Consider the following 13,577-nt stretch of genomic DNA (forward strand, 5'->3'; position numbering starts at 1 on the left):
ATTATACTATATTACAAAAACCGTAAATCCACTTAAGTATAAATTATGTACTTAATAATATACATTTTTTAAAAACTTAAACATAAAAGTTGTGAAGTAAACATAAAAATATTCTATAAAAACTCATGTATTATTTCGGGTATTAGAAAATTGGTATCGGGTATAACCGGATATGGGTATAGGGTATGACCGGTTTCGGGTATTTACGGGTATAAATCGGGTACGGTTCCGGGTATGGGTATTGAGCTCAAAATGCATACCCTATCCATACCCTACGGGTAGGGTCGGTTCTGGTTTCGGGTATAGAATACCCAGGTATTAAAAAAACCGGTTCCGGGTATTTTTCCGGGTCCGGTTCCGAGTACGGGTTTTTTGTGCACCTCTATTCTCGAGTGCAAAAAGGTCAAGCTGCTCGAGATCAGCGCATTGAAAACTCGAATCAAGCCGAGCTTAAACGTGCTCAAACTTAAAAATATGTTTGCTAAATAAATGAGACGAGCCCATTGCTAATATATATTTTATTTTACATACTTATTATTATAATAAATTAAAATAACTTGGGACACATGTTATTTGAAGATTCATTCTTAGCCAACATTTTCCGCTCAAACTATTTTTCTACTTTTAATGAAAATTAATTTATGTTATTATAATCAAAACATATCAATTCATTATTTTATCAAATAACTAATTACTTAAATTATAAAGATTAAAAATATATGAGCATTTATATTAGTATAATAAAAATATTTATATCTTTAATGAAATCATATCAATCTTTTTTTTATTAAATCAATTTATAAATACTTTTAAGCGTAAGAGATGAATGTGGTAAAATTTAATGAACGATATTTATAGAATTAGAAGATAAAAACAAGAAGAAATTATGAATGAATATTCATGTATCTATGGAGTTCTCATCCATCTTTTTCAAATATGTAATACAAAAGTGTATTTTAGTCATGTTAATTTAACAGGGATGTGATTACACCACATACTTATACGGCCGTATAGGATTCACATGCCTGACAAGGGGACAAAAAACAGTTTTTTTGCAGCCTATACGACCGTATAGGCTTATACGAGCCGTATAGGCATTAAATGGCTCGTATTGCCTTCTGACAAAACCATAAAAGCTATACGGTCGTACAGGGCTATACGACCGTATAGAAAACATTTGCAGAAACATTCAGGCTGCCTTAATCGCTGCCGGAAAACGACTATACGGCCGTATAGTGTTATACGAGCCGGATATACCTGGTTCACCACCGGCATCGGAGCCACAGGCACAGGGGCCACCACCACAGTAGTTCTTATTTATTTTCATTGTGTGTTGATGTGCACTATTATGAACTTTATGTATGTGGACCACGTTTAAAACTAAATGTATTTTGGGTGAAATGGTTATTTTTATGTATGTGGACCATGTGTTTGGAACATGATGTATTTTGGGGAAACCTCAAATGTTTTTTAGAAAATTTAATAATAAACAAGCTGGGTCAACCAGCAACAAACAGTCTTGAGCTTTTGACGAGCTAAGCTTGAGCTCAACATTTAAGCCCTTTAAGATAAACGATCCAAATACGACCCGTATAAATCACATATATCGTATATATGGTCATCATTTTTTTTAAAAAGTGTGTATACGGCCGTATAGGCCTATACGATCCGTATAGGCCTACGAGGCGCTATAAACGACGGGCAACAACCTCAGATACAACTGACACGATTCAGGTCCTATACGACCGTATAGCTCTATACAAGCCGTATAGGACAAAAAATGGTGTATGAAGATCCAGGATGGTGTGGGAGCCTGGGAGGATCCCTTGCCATTTAATATATGATATTCTCTTTGAATGTCATTTATAATGAAAATATTATCATCTTTTGTTAGAGTTCGATATGTCATTAAAAAAATATAATTACAACTTATAAAATCACAAGGTGTTTCGTGATTATGAAAAAATTGTGTGAAAATGCATCACGTATTCGTGTGAATATTTCATTTGAAAATATAATCTTAACTTTAATTGATAAAAATATAGTTTTTTTTAGTTTAATCATTTAATTTCTATAGTTTAATTGTAATTCTTTTGAGCTTCTCGTGCATCACACGGGTTCTAAAGCTAGTTATTAAATATACAACTTTATGATAACTAATATTATGTATGAAATTATGAATAAAATAAGTAGATTATATAAAAAAATAAGTATATATATGAACCAAGCTCGAGCTTGAAAAACCATTCATAAACCGATCTCGAACGTAAACGACCTCAGACGAGGCTCAGTTACGCCCTTAGTTTTTTTTTTAAAAAGAAAAACAATCTTCCTTCCAAGAGGCGTTCTGTTCTATGTCCTATCGTTCCTGCAACATCATTCTCCAGCGAACCTCCATACTTTCCGGCAACCTAAAACCATTACAAACACCAAATCTTGCTCCACAATCCAACAAGAACTTAATCACACTGTCCTCCAACCATGCACCTCCGCAAATTCACTCCAACAAACCAAGCAATCACACATTTTCGAAAAGTGGAATACTGAAAATTAACTCTTGATATAAAACAATAACTCAACTGATGAACTAACATATGGGTTTGGAGAATATGAAGAAACCATGTTACACCTACATTGCATCAACCACTTGTTTCACAAAGTAACTCACAAAACTTGAAACAAACTCATAGCAAGCTTTCAACTTAAATAACTCCATAGATATTAGATATTACAACTCATTAAGATTGTTCTAACGAAACCTTCATCACATCAACTCATCCGCCTCAGTAGCTCGCCATTCAACAATTGCAATCGTATGTCGGCCACCACATGCCACATATTTAGCACACCACCGTCCTGGTTCACTACCATCCTCACCTTTTGGCGATGGTAGGTTAATAGGCACTTCTGATGGATGACCAGTTGTCACCTTTCTACCATACCCTAATCTTCCATGGTCCCCACGCCCAAACTAACAGTTCAAACAGGTGAAGTTAAAAAGTGTAACTGTTAAGTTAAAAAAAGTCAGAAGGCTTTGTTGTTTGCTTACAGAAAACATACGACCATCACGAGTCAACGCGACAGAATGAGTACCACCACATGACACCTGCACAATATCTTCCCCAGCTAGAAGCTGAACTTGTTGAGGCACCATTTTACTGCTTTTGTCATCTCCAAATCCAAGTCTTCCATGTTCTCCTCTACCCCACCCGTATACCTGTTGACCAAAACGGTGATGTCATCAAACATCTGTTGACCTTAGCTTCAGCAAAAAAGTAGAAGAAAAGAAACACGTGGAAAACTATTGATAGAAGTAGGGCTATTCAAAAAGCTCGCTCGAAATCGGTTCGTTTGTAATGAGCCGAGCCCAAGTTGAGGTCGGTTCGGATCATGGATCGCACGTTCGCTGGCTCATTTAAATTAAAGCCTATATGTTATATAGATTTGTAATTTAACAAGGTGTGACATTTTTAATGAAGAAATAAAAGAATATTGAAAATTCTTGTTTGGCTTATTTAGAAGTAAAAACCAAATTTTAATATATAAAACCTATAACCCAAATTTTAATATAAGTAAATTATTAATTATGTAGTTTACAAATTCTGCATTATGTGTGTGACAAATATTACTTTAAAGTTTTTATATATATATCAATATGTGTGAAATAAAAAAAAATACAAAACTTTAAATATAAAAAAACTTTGCTCGATGAGCCACAAGCAAGATCGAGCTTTTGACAAACCAAACTCAAACTCAACTATTCAGCTTGTTAAGATAAACGAGCCAGCTCGACAAAACTCTTTAAGATAAAGTGATAAACAAGACAGCTCGGTTCAGCTCAACGTATTTGAAATTACGAGCTTCTTGAAGAAATGGACTACAAGATACCTCGCCTTCATCTGTTAGAGCAGTAGAATGCCAACCACCTGCAGCAACATCCACCTGAAATTACATGGATTTAGAAACTTTGGTCTAAATTTCACTATTGTAGACTCATATAAAACTATTCGAGATGGTAAAAAAAAGTAACCAGTTTGAGGCCGGATAATCCTTGAACAGGAACAGGTTGTGATCTGGGTTGGGTATCCCCGGTTCCTAGCTGCCCATATTCATTATTCCCCCAACCCCAAAGATTTCCATCCTCAAGAAGAGCCAAATTGTGGAAAGCCCCGACCGCAATCAACTTAACCTTCTCAAGACCCTGTACTCTCACGGGTGTCGAGATTTGTTTTCTGCACGAACATTACAACAAATTTAGTCATTTTCTTCACATTATAATAATTGAAGGAAATTAGCACTGTACATGTCACCCGGAGGCCACGGTTGACCCCATGTCCAAACATGTCCTTCGTGTGTCAGCACAACTGAATGGGTGCCGCCAGCAGCTACCTGCATAGTGCGTATAAACGTAAGATTTATGTAAACATAATATAAATAAAAGGCAAGTGACTTTTTTTAAGAAAATGAATAATAAACCTGGCGAATCGAAAGCTTTGGTGCACATCTTTGAGGATTCACGATAACCATCCTTGTCCTACCGGACTCGCCTTTCTTCTCAAGCTCTTCACCACACTGCCCGTACTCGTTTCCACCTACCAATCCGTACTATTACTTAAAAATCGTAACAGAAAGTTTTATCTAGTACTTTCTTATATTTTGTTACATAAACATACCCCAAGCATAAGCATGGTTTTGATCATCAACCGCCAAACAATGCCAACCACCAATAGCCGCCTGAATCAACACTTAACAAATTAAAACATAACCACTTTCTAGTGATTTACTTCAACTGGATTAATCATGTTTTACCTGAACAATCTTAACGTTATCGGGAGTTTCAACCTGAACCGGCTTATTCTCGAATTTAGTTAATGGCCGGTGCCCCAAAGTTCCTTTTTGATTCCATCCCCACATAAACAACTAATATAAACACAACATAACATAAACATTAGTATCAAAATACTCAATTTTTCGAAACATCAAACTTCAATCAGTTTTACCCAGTGCCGGCTTTGAGGGGGGCGGAAAGGGTGACGCCCCCGGACCGATTACCCTGGTTTGGCCGGAGTTTTTTTTATAAAGTGTGTGTGTGTGTGTGTGTGTGTATGTTTAAAAAATATGTATTCTCAAAATCTTAATGTTATAACTCAATTCATTTAAGCCATTTTATTAAAAAGAAAAAAAAATGCACAACCCAAATCATAACTAGGGATGCAAACGAGCCGAGCTGCTCCCGAGCTACTCGAGATGGGTTCGTGAAAAAGCTTGATCGAGCTGGCTTGCAAGCCTAAACAAGCCTGCCTGTATAATTTTTTATAATATATGAATTATATATATTTAATTAATATATATATATATAATTAAAATATATATAAAATAATTATAAATATGTAAAAAATTAATTCATAAATAGAGCTCGACGTTAAAAAACTACTCACAAGCCAAGCCAAGCCAAGCTCGAGCTTTAGAAATAAAGATCGAAACGAGCCGAACTCAAGGTCGAGCTTTGTGTAAGTTGAACGAGGCATAACCCAATAAGCTCATTTAAAAAATTAATTAAATGAGCAATTTTTTGTACGTTTTACCAATGCTCTAACTATTAACTACTAGTAGTAATAATAATAATACAAGATATTTTGATAAACCCTAGCCTAGCACAGTGTTATTACGATACCTTGCCGTCATCGCAAACGGCGAGAGAGTTACGGCTGCCGGCGACGACGGAGCGAACGGCGACGGAAGCAAGAGACGTAACCGGAGAAACCCATTCTTTCTCTTCGTTGTCTCCAAGTCCTAATTGTCCATCTTCACCAGAACCCCTAAACATATATATAATATATAAGGTTATAATGATGGTGGTATGTAACGGCGATAGTGAGGATATAATAATAATAGACGTACCAGGCGATGACGGCTTCATTATTATTGTTGACGGCCATTGGCAGAGTTTGGAAAAGGAGTTTACTGAAGTAGAATGAAGTGGTGAGTTATTTGCTGCCGAGTGTTTGTGGGTGGTGATATAAAGTTATTATTATTATTATTATATTGTTATTATTGTTTGTGTTTATAGTTTTCTTTTTTTCCTTTTGAAAAGGTAACAACAAATATTTGTGTGATTGTGATATTAAACTGTTTATTGAGAAGATATTTGATCGTAATTAAAATGTGTCTAATAAAAGTTGGGATTTTTATGTAAAGGTAATTACGGTATTAGTTTATTGAATATAAAAGATAAAAATAAGTAGTATTGCAATTATGCAAACTTTTTTATTAAGACGGTGTAATTAAACACTTATAAAAGAGATTTGGTTGGTTTGGATTTGTTTTTTTTTTTACATAGGTCATTACCTAAAAATTATAAAATAATAAATTATTTACAAGATTTTGCCATGTCATGAGTTATCGTATGTAGAGTTAACTGATGAAAATATGTTGAATTTACTCGAAACTAGTGGTGTAACAAGTCGGATGGTTGTGAATTACTCAAAATTGGTTTGTTAAAAGCTTGAATCATACTGAGCTCAAGCAAACCCCCACTCGAGCCTAACAATACACTCGTTTGATAAATGAGTCTAGCTTTATGGCTCTTTGACTAGGACCCGATTTATAAATATAATATACCTGATTTAGTATATCTAATATTATGTTATACTTATACATATAAAAATTATTACAAGTATAAAATGATATTAATATATATTAAATTAAATAATTAAGTGGCCACAAAATAAATCAAAAACAAAAAACATAAAGCCTTTTGAGTTTTGAATTAGTGGAAGAATAATTTTTCTAGAGGAACTAGCGTAATTTCTATTTTAGAATCTTGCTAAGAAATCTTTATAAAATTACCCGGTCATTTGAAGAAAAAACATTACATGGGTGTTTAGAATTTCTTACTTTTGCCTTCATATGACTTAAACATTCCTCGCATCTCCTTCACCATCTATCATCTCCCAAAAGTATATGTATGAAGTTTGCAAATTATATGGTGATGTTTTGACTTGTTTGAGTGTAATTACAAGGTTGAGAGAAAAAATGTGATGATTTTTTATAAATTTAGGAAAATAAAGTTTGTCTCTATTTATTTTGTTAGTATTTTTTGAATTGGTTGTAAATGGAGAAGAGAAAAAACTGTAATAATATATGTATAAAAAGTATTATTATTTAATTAGACATGAAAAAAAAATATAGTGTTTTTTTGTATAATTATAGAGATTAAGATGAATGACAGGTTGAGAATGCTCTCTCATTTTCAATTAAATAATTTTTTGTATACCTTTATCATTATCTATCTTTCTCTTTCACTCACAACCACTCTCAACAAATATTAAAAATATATAGTAGGTGAACAATAATTTTTCAAATATACAGAAAAATCACTGTATTTTCTCTCAGCTACTCACAACACTCTAAATCACTCTTTAAATTATAAAAACTCCACTCATAAAGTTTGATGGTTTGGATGTGATTATAACTTATTAAAAAAATCAAAAAGGTGTTTAGATTTGCTTAGCATGTTAGATGAAAAGTTTCATAAATCACAAGATTATAACTTATGATTTTTACGTAAGCCATAAAAAAAATTAATAAGGAATCCCAAACACCCCCTAAAAAATCTTCTTGTGTTAATAGTGAAAACAAATCCGAATTAAACTCTTTCATAAATGATTTATTGATTTGTATCTTTCAAATTTTATAGTACTCGTCGGTGTACATTAAAACTTCAAATTAGGGGTGTTCACGGTCCGGTTTTCGCGGTTTTTACGTCAAATCGTAACCAAACCGTTAGTTACGGTTTTTATTTTCGTAAACCAAAACCAAACCGTTGAACGTTTAAACCGAACCAAACCGAACCGTTAGTAACGGTTTGGTTCCGGTTTGGTTTCACGGTTTGGGCTTGCTGAGGTTTCATACAAAATGCCCAAAATAGTTATGATATGTAATTATATAGCTCTTCATAATTTACAAAATTTAACAAATACCGTTACAACAATTGATATTTACGGGTAGTATTTATATTTAATGTGTTTGTTATAAGCATTAATAATTTTTATTTAATTATTTCTATTAGGATATTTGTATACACATACACATATAGGGTTTGGATCAAATACAAATGAAATTAACGTGCTAAACGTGAGAATCAAGTAGAGTAATTATGTATACAAGTAGAGTAGTTATCATAGAGTAATTGTGTATACAAGTAGAGTAATTATCATAGAGTAATTATGTAATTACTCTATGATAATTACTCTACTTGTATACATAATTACTCTACTTGATTCTCACGTTTAGCACGTTAATTTCATTTGTACGTTAACCTTCCCCAACATATATAATATAATATATTTAGACAATATATAAAACTAAATCATACGGTCCGATCCGGTTTATACGGTTGGTTTTGGGTATAAACCGTAAACCAAACCGTTCGTTACGGTTTGAATATGTTGAAACCAACCGACCGAAAATTAAGAAAGAAAACCAACCGTGAAACCAAACCGACGACCGGTTTGGACGGTTTCGCGGTTTCGAACCGAACCATGAACACCCCTACTTCATACTAACTTACATAATTTTATATAACGTTTTACACTTTTATCACATATATGTGAAGATTACTATTTCTACACGTCTATTTCTACACGTATAGATCGTATACATAAACAAATAATCAACAGGGCAGGTCATAAGATGTGGCCGGGTGGTCGACGGCCACAGACCTGACACTTGGTAAGTCCGAATTTTTTTTATTTTTATTTTTAAATTATATGTACTTTTATTAAAACAATATGTATATTTAGTGTTTGAACTCAATTACATAACAATTACTTTGGTCAAGTGGCAAAGGGGTATTAGTCCCAATCCAAAGGTTGTGGGTTCTACTCTCATTTGAGCTATGTTTAATCCTATTTTTATACAAAAGTTTTTTTCACAATCAAATTATAACCAAATAAACTCATATGAAAATTAAATTGTTTAAACCCAACAAATACTCCTTTTATTTAAGGCCCAAAAAATTTTTCGCCTCCGACCCAAAATTTTTTAAGCTTTTTCGAAGCCAGCCCTGATAATCAAACTATTATATTTGTAGTTTCATTATATATTTTAGAAGAGAAGAGATGAGGGGGAGTCAATAACTTTTAAATGTATACTTCTAGCCTTTTTCTCAAAGATACTGTTCATTTTGTTGTGGTGTTCTCGCAAATCACCGTCCCTCCTGATCCACTCTTTACATTTTTTCCCCCAAATCCGGGCACTCTTCTCTCACTATCCCGCATCTTTCTCCAAAAGACAAGATGGTGTTCCTGATTGGTACCGGTCAGATCTCGACGCCCCCCTAACTGCTAGCATACCATACAGCCTGACACCTATCAGCATGATGCATCATGTTTACATTACTATGTTAATGTTGTAACACTTGCCACGATACAATTTCTTGCAACTGGCTGACCAAAATGGTCACATGCCACAAAAGATATTTGAAATCCAAACATCTAAAGTTGCCAATACCAAAAACATGACACAAAACCAAACTTCAATAACTTAGCAAGCTTACAATCTATATGAGATACTAGCAAGCAGCAACCTTAGAGAATGTGCACAAATTCATATGTTTACTCATAGAACACAACTACTACTATCATATGACTTATAAATATCACTATTTGTCCTCAGGATTTGAAGCCTCCTTGATCTCATCCCCTGCGTCGTCCTGTCACAAAAACAAAAGGTATGAGCTTCAACATAGTAACAAACATGCATATGAATTCATACAACAGAACAAGTTGCACTAACATTTTGCAAAATGCAAAGCACAAAAATAATATATACTTCCGTAACACATTCGAGAATAATGTTTTAATTCAAAACATAATTCATTCAGAAAAGAGAGTAGATACCGCAACATCAGAAGCCCACAAAGTGAGATTGTCCCGCAGAAGTTGCATGATCAATGTGCTATCTTTGTATGAATCCTCACCAAGTGTGTCTAACTCAGAGATGGCTTCATCAAATGCCTGCAATAGATCACAGCCATGTTTAATACAAATACACAAGATTAAAAAATATATATTACAAAATCAGGGATAAATCAATCAATCAATCAATCATGCCCAGTAAAATCCCACCGACAGCAAAGCTATAAGTAGGGTCTGGGGAGGGTGGGATGTAGGCACACCGTACCTCTATCCAAAGGAATAAAGAGGTGGCTTCCAGAGAGACCCTCGGCTCTAAGTACATGTGTATGAAGCAAAATAAAGGAAATCAAAGTTTAACAGTTATATAAAAACTACTACTAATTATAATAATATTAATAAAAAGATCACAGTTTAACAGCTATATAAAAGCTAATAATAATAATTATAATAATAATAATAATATATGTAAGGGAAATACCATTATGGTATGTGACATAAATAAGTTAAGTATAAGCCCTAAGGTATTCAATTCTCTCTAAAAATCCTTAACTTTAATTCTACTTCTCCACAAATTCCTATCCTCAACCATGTCCTCGGAGAGGTTTAGGTCTACCAAATCATGCCTAATCCTCTCATCCCAAGTCAATTTCGGTCGTCCTCTACCCCTCCTCCCCTCTATAGTAATGTTTTCTACGGATCTAACAGGATTCGTCGTCTGTCTTCTCTTTACATGTCCAAACCATCTCAATCTCCACTCTCTTATCTTGTCTGCTATGTTCGCCACCCCTAATCTCTCGCGAAACACAACGTTTCTTATTCGGTCTAGCCTTGTGTGCCCACACATCCAACGTAGCATTCTCATTTCTGCTACCTCCATCTTCCGCACTTGTGCCTTCTTGATGGCCCAACAATCTGTTCCTATAGCATTGCAGGTCTAACTGCCACCCTATAGAATTTTCCCTTTAGTTTAATCGGGAAACTCTTGTCGCACAATATACCTGTGGCTGCTTTCCATCTACACCATCCTACCTGAACTCGGTGGGTCACATCACTGTCTAATTCCCCAGGGATAAAATCAGGGATAAATATCAAAACCAATTATACTGCTAAAAATAGCATTACCTGTTTAGCAAGGCTGCAAGCACGGTCAGGTGAGTTGAGAATTTCATAATAGAACACCGAGAAGTTCAGAGCAAGACCCAGCCTTATTGGGTGTGTGGGAGCCAGATCAGCCAAAGCAATATCCTGTAAAAAAACCAGTTTCACGAGTCAAGATATTAAAAAAATTGAATCTTGATAATCATCATCATCATCAATTCATGATCATCATTCGATCTACCTGGGCAGATTTGTATCCTAATAAAGTATTCTCAGCAGCCTCCTTCCTCTCAGCTCCGGTCTTAAACTCAGCTAGGTACCTATAATAATCACCTTTCATCTTCAAGTAGAACACTTTAGATTCAGCAGACGATGCAGAGGGAATCAAATGAGACTCGAGAAGAGCCAAGATGCCATCACAGATTTTGCTCAACTCGGTCTCGATTTTACCCCTGTAGTTCTTGATAATGGTAACATGATCTTCATTCCCACGGCTTTCCTCTTTCTGTTCAATGGAAGATATGATCCTCCATGAAGCTCTCCTTGCACCAATCACATTCTTGTAAGCCACAGAAAGCAGATTTCTTTCTTCAACTGTCAACTCTTCAGAATCTGCAATCTTCACAACCTTCTCCATGAACTCCACCATTTCTTCATACCTTTCAGCCTGCTCTGCTAACTTCGCCATGTACACATTTTCTTCACGAGAAGCTTCAGTTTGCACCATTTTTCACACCCAAGTATCGCTTAATCTGCAGAAAAATCACAAATTCAAACAATCAGATCAGCATGCTATGAACAATTCAAGCTACAGTCATGGTTGTATACTTGTATGCATCTTGAAAAAATTACAAATAAAATCCAATTCGATTAATCCCGATTAACAGTGAGTCCCTACCCTACCGCCCGACTAGCGGCTACTGATTTCTACAATACTAGCTACAGTTATACCAGAAAAATGTTTATCAAATCTAACACCTATAATCAATTTCTTCAACACAACACACTGTACACTCTCAGTTATGCAATATACATAAATACATGATGTCTATTGAGCCAATTTCTAACCAAATAAACACTGCCTCCACCATAATTTTCACATATATTATCCAAACAAACTACACAGTACACACAACCATACAGTTTTCACTAAATCTAACATCAATAACCGGTAAAATTTTAATCTACAGATCTAAATAGCTTCTGCTCGCTGTTATAAGCAGTTGAGATAATGAATCAAGTGAAAGTTAATAGATCTACATAAATACATAGTTATTAGCAAACCCTAGAACCAGTCGAAATTCAAATAAACTTGTGGAAGTGATAAAATTAACGAAATATACGCAAAAATAATCGGAAATTGATTATAAAAAACGAGAAAAGTGATGGGAAATACCTGGATCGAAGAGTGTGTGTGGTTTTTACGCCGATGAGAAAAAAGGATTGGTGGTGCGTGTGAGGGTTTATGTAGCGGCGAACGAATGATGAATAATAATAAACCAATTATAAGATGACACGTGGCAGTCAAAGGTAATCACTTTTTATGAATTCTCAAACTTAGGCAGAAAATAAAAAATTATATATTAACCATTGTGGCGTTCATGGACACATCGAGCACTTGATTCGGGTAGTGGACGTTGGCAAAGGGTACACCGTCGGCGATCTGCGACCACCTCTTTTCGGCTAGTGGATTTAGAGTTCTACCACCTGATAAATGTTGACACTGGAGAACGGTCATATAATTGTTTAAAATACATTGTTTCTGAAAAATTATATATATGATGTATATTAAATTAATTTTGTTAATATATATATATATATATATATATATATATTAATTATCTTTAATAGTTTTTTGAACACCAAAAGTTTACACACTTTTTTATTATGTATTCTATAATAATAGATTAGATTCTTACTATGTTTACACCAAGTGGATCCCAAACACTCAAATGGTGGTTCAAGTCAAATGCGTCTGGATCCAAAAGTGGTTCAAGCCAAAACCAACGGTTGCAACAAGGCTCGTTTCAGTATTATCAATGTTACCCACAATATCCTCAAGCACCAAACATGTATATTCAGATTGCACGTGTCAATTCACTTTTCCAACACAAGAAGAACAACCTTTTGATCCTTTTGCATTTCGTGTAATTGTTATTGGAAGTTAATCTTGAAACGGGTTATCGGGAAAGTTGAAGGTGTTAAATAAAAATGTTTTAGTAAGTTTATTTTAGTACTAGGCTATTAACCCGTGGGCGCCACGGGTGAAAATATAGAAATCGTCTAATAAACATATATAATTTTAATCGACAATATTGTCTGTTCTTGAAAGTAAGTTCATTGAACTTGTCTAAAATCGAATGATATACAAAGTCTATTAAATCATATACTGGATATAATGAATTGTTAATTAAAATATCATCGGGAATGTGTACATTCATTCGTCGTCATTTGGACCCTCAACATTCCCTTCACCTATATCCAATAGTTAATTCGCAAATTATTTTATCTCTTCAACATGTAAGGATTGACATCCAACTGTGAGCCTCGTGTTTTTTT

At 34.4% G+C, this 13,577-nt stretch overlaps 2 protein-coding genes across 2 annotated transcripts; both read right to left on the reverse strand.

Annotated features, from left to right (window-relative positions):
• Positions 1 to 2,618: 2,618 nt before the first annotated feature.
• LOC143586022 (ultraviolet-B receptor UVR8-like) lies at positions 2,619 to 5,979 on the reverse strand. Its single transcript, XM_077067669.1, has 10 exons — positions 5,902 to 5,979; positions 5,675 to 5,819; positions 4,810 to 4,920; positions 4,674 to 4,734; positions 4,477 to 4,592; positions 4,304 to 4,389; positions 4,031 to 4,232; positions 3,889 to 3,942; positions 3,050 to 3,217; positions 2,619 to 2,971 (listed from the first exon to the last, which is right to left on the reverse strand). Exons 1-10 carry the CDS (start codon positions 5,937 to 5,939, stop codon positions 2,765 to 2,767), a joined length of 1,188 nt encoding a protein of 395 aa, XP_076923784.1. The 5' UTR covers positions 5,940 to 5,979; the 3' UTR covers positions 2,619 to 2,764.
• Positions 5,980 to 9,485: 3,506 nt separating this feature from the next.
• LOC143586023 (14-3-3-like protein) lies at positions 9,486 to 11,782 on the reverse strand. Its single transcript, XM_077067670.1, has 4 exons — positions 11,260 to 11,782; positions 11,043 to 11,165; positions 9,903 to 10,019; positions 9,486 to 9,715 (listed from the first exon to the last, which is right to left on the reverse strand). The coding sequence occupies exons 1-4, from the start codon at positions 11,743 to 11,745 to the stop codon at positions 9,665 to 9,667; spliced, it is 777 nt and encodes a 258-aa protein (XP_076923785.1). The 5' UTR covers positions 11,746 to 11,782; the 3' UTR covers positions 9,486 to 9,664.
• Positions 11,783 to 13,577: the final 1,795 nt, after the last annotated feature.

The sequence above is a fragment of the Bidens hawaiensis genome, unplaced genomic scaffold, assembly GCF_021521415.1.
Source record: "Bidens hawaiensis isolate Kalapana, Puna unplaced genomic scaffold, B.hawaiensis_p1.1 tig00034273_1, whole genome shotgun sequence".
NCBI classification, from domain to species: domain Eukaryota; kingdom Viridiplantae; phylum Streptophyta; class Magnoliopsida; order Asterales; family Asteraceae; genus Bidens; species Bidens hawaiensis.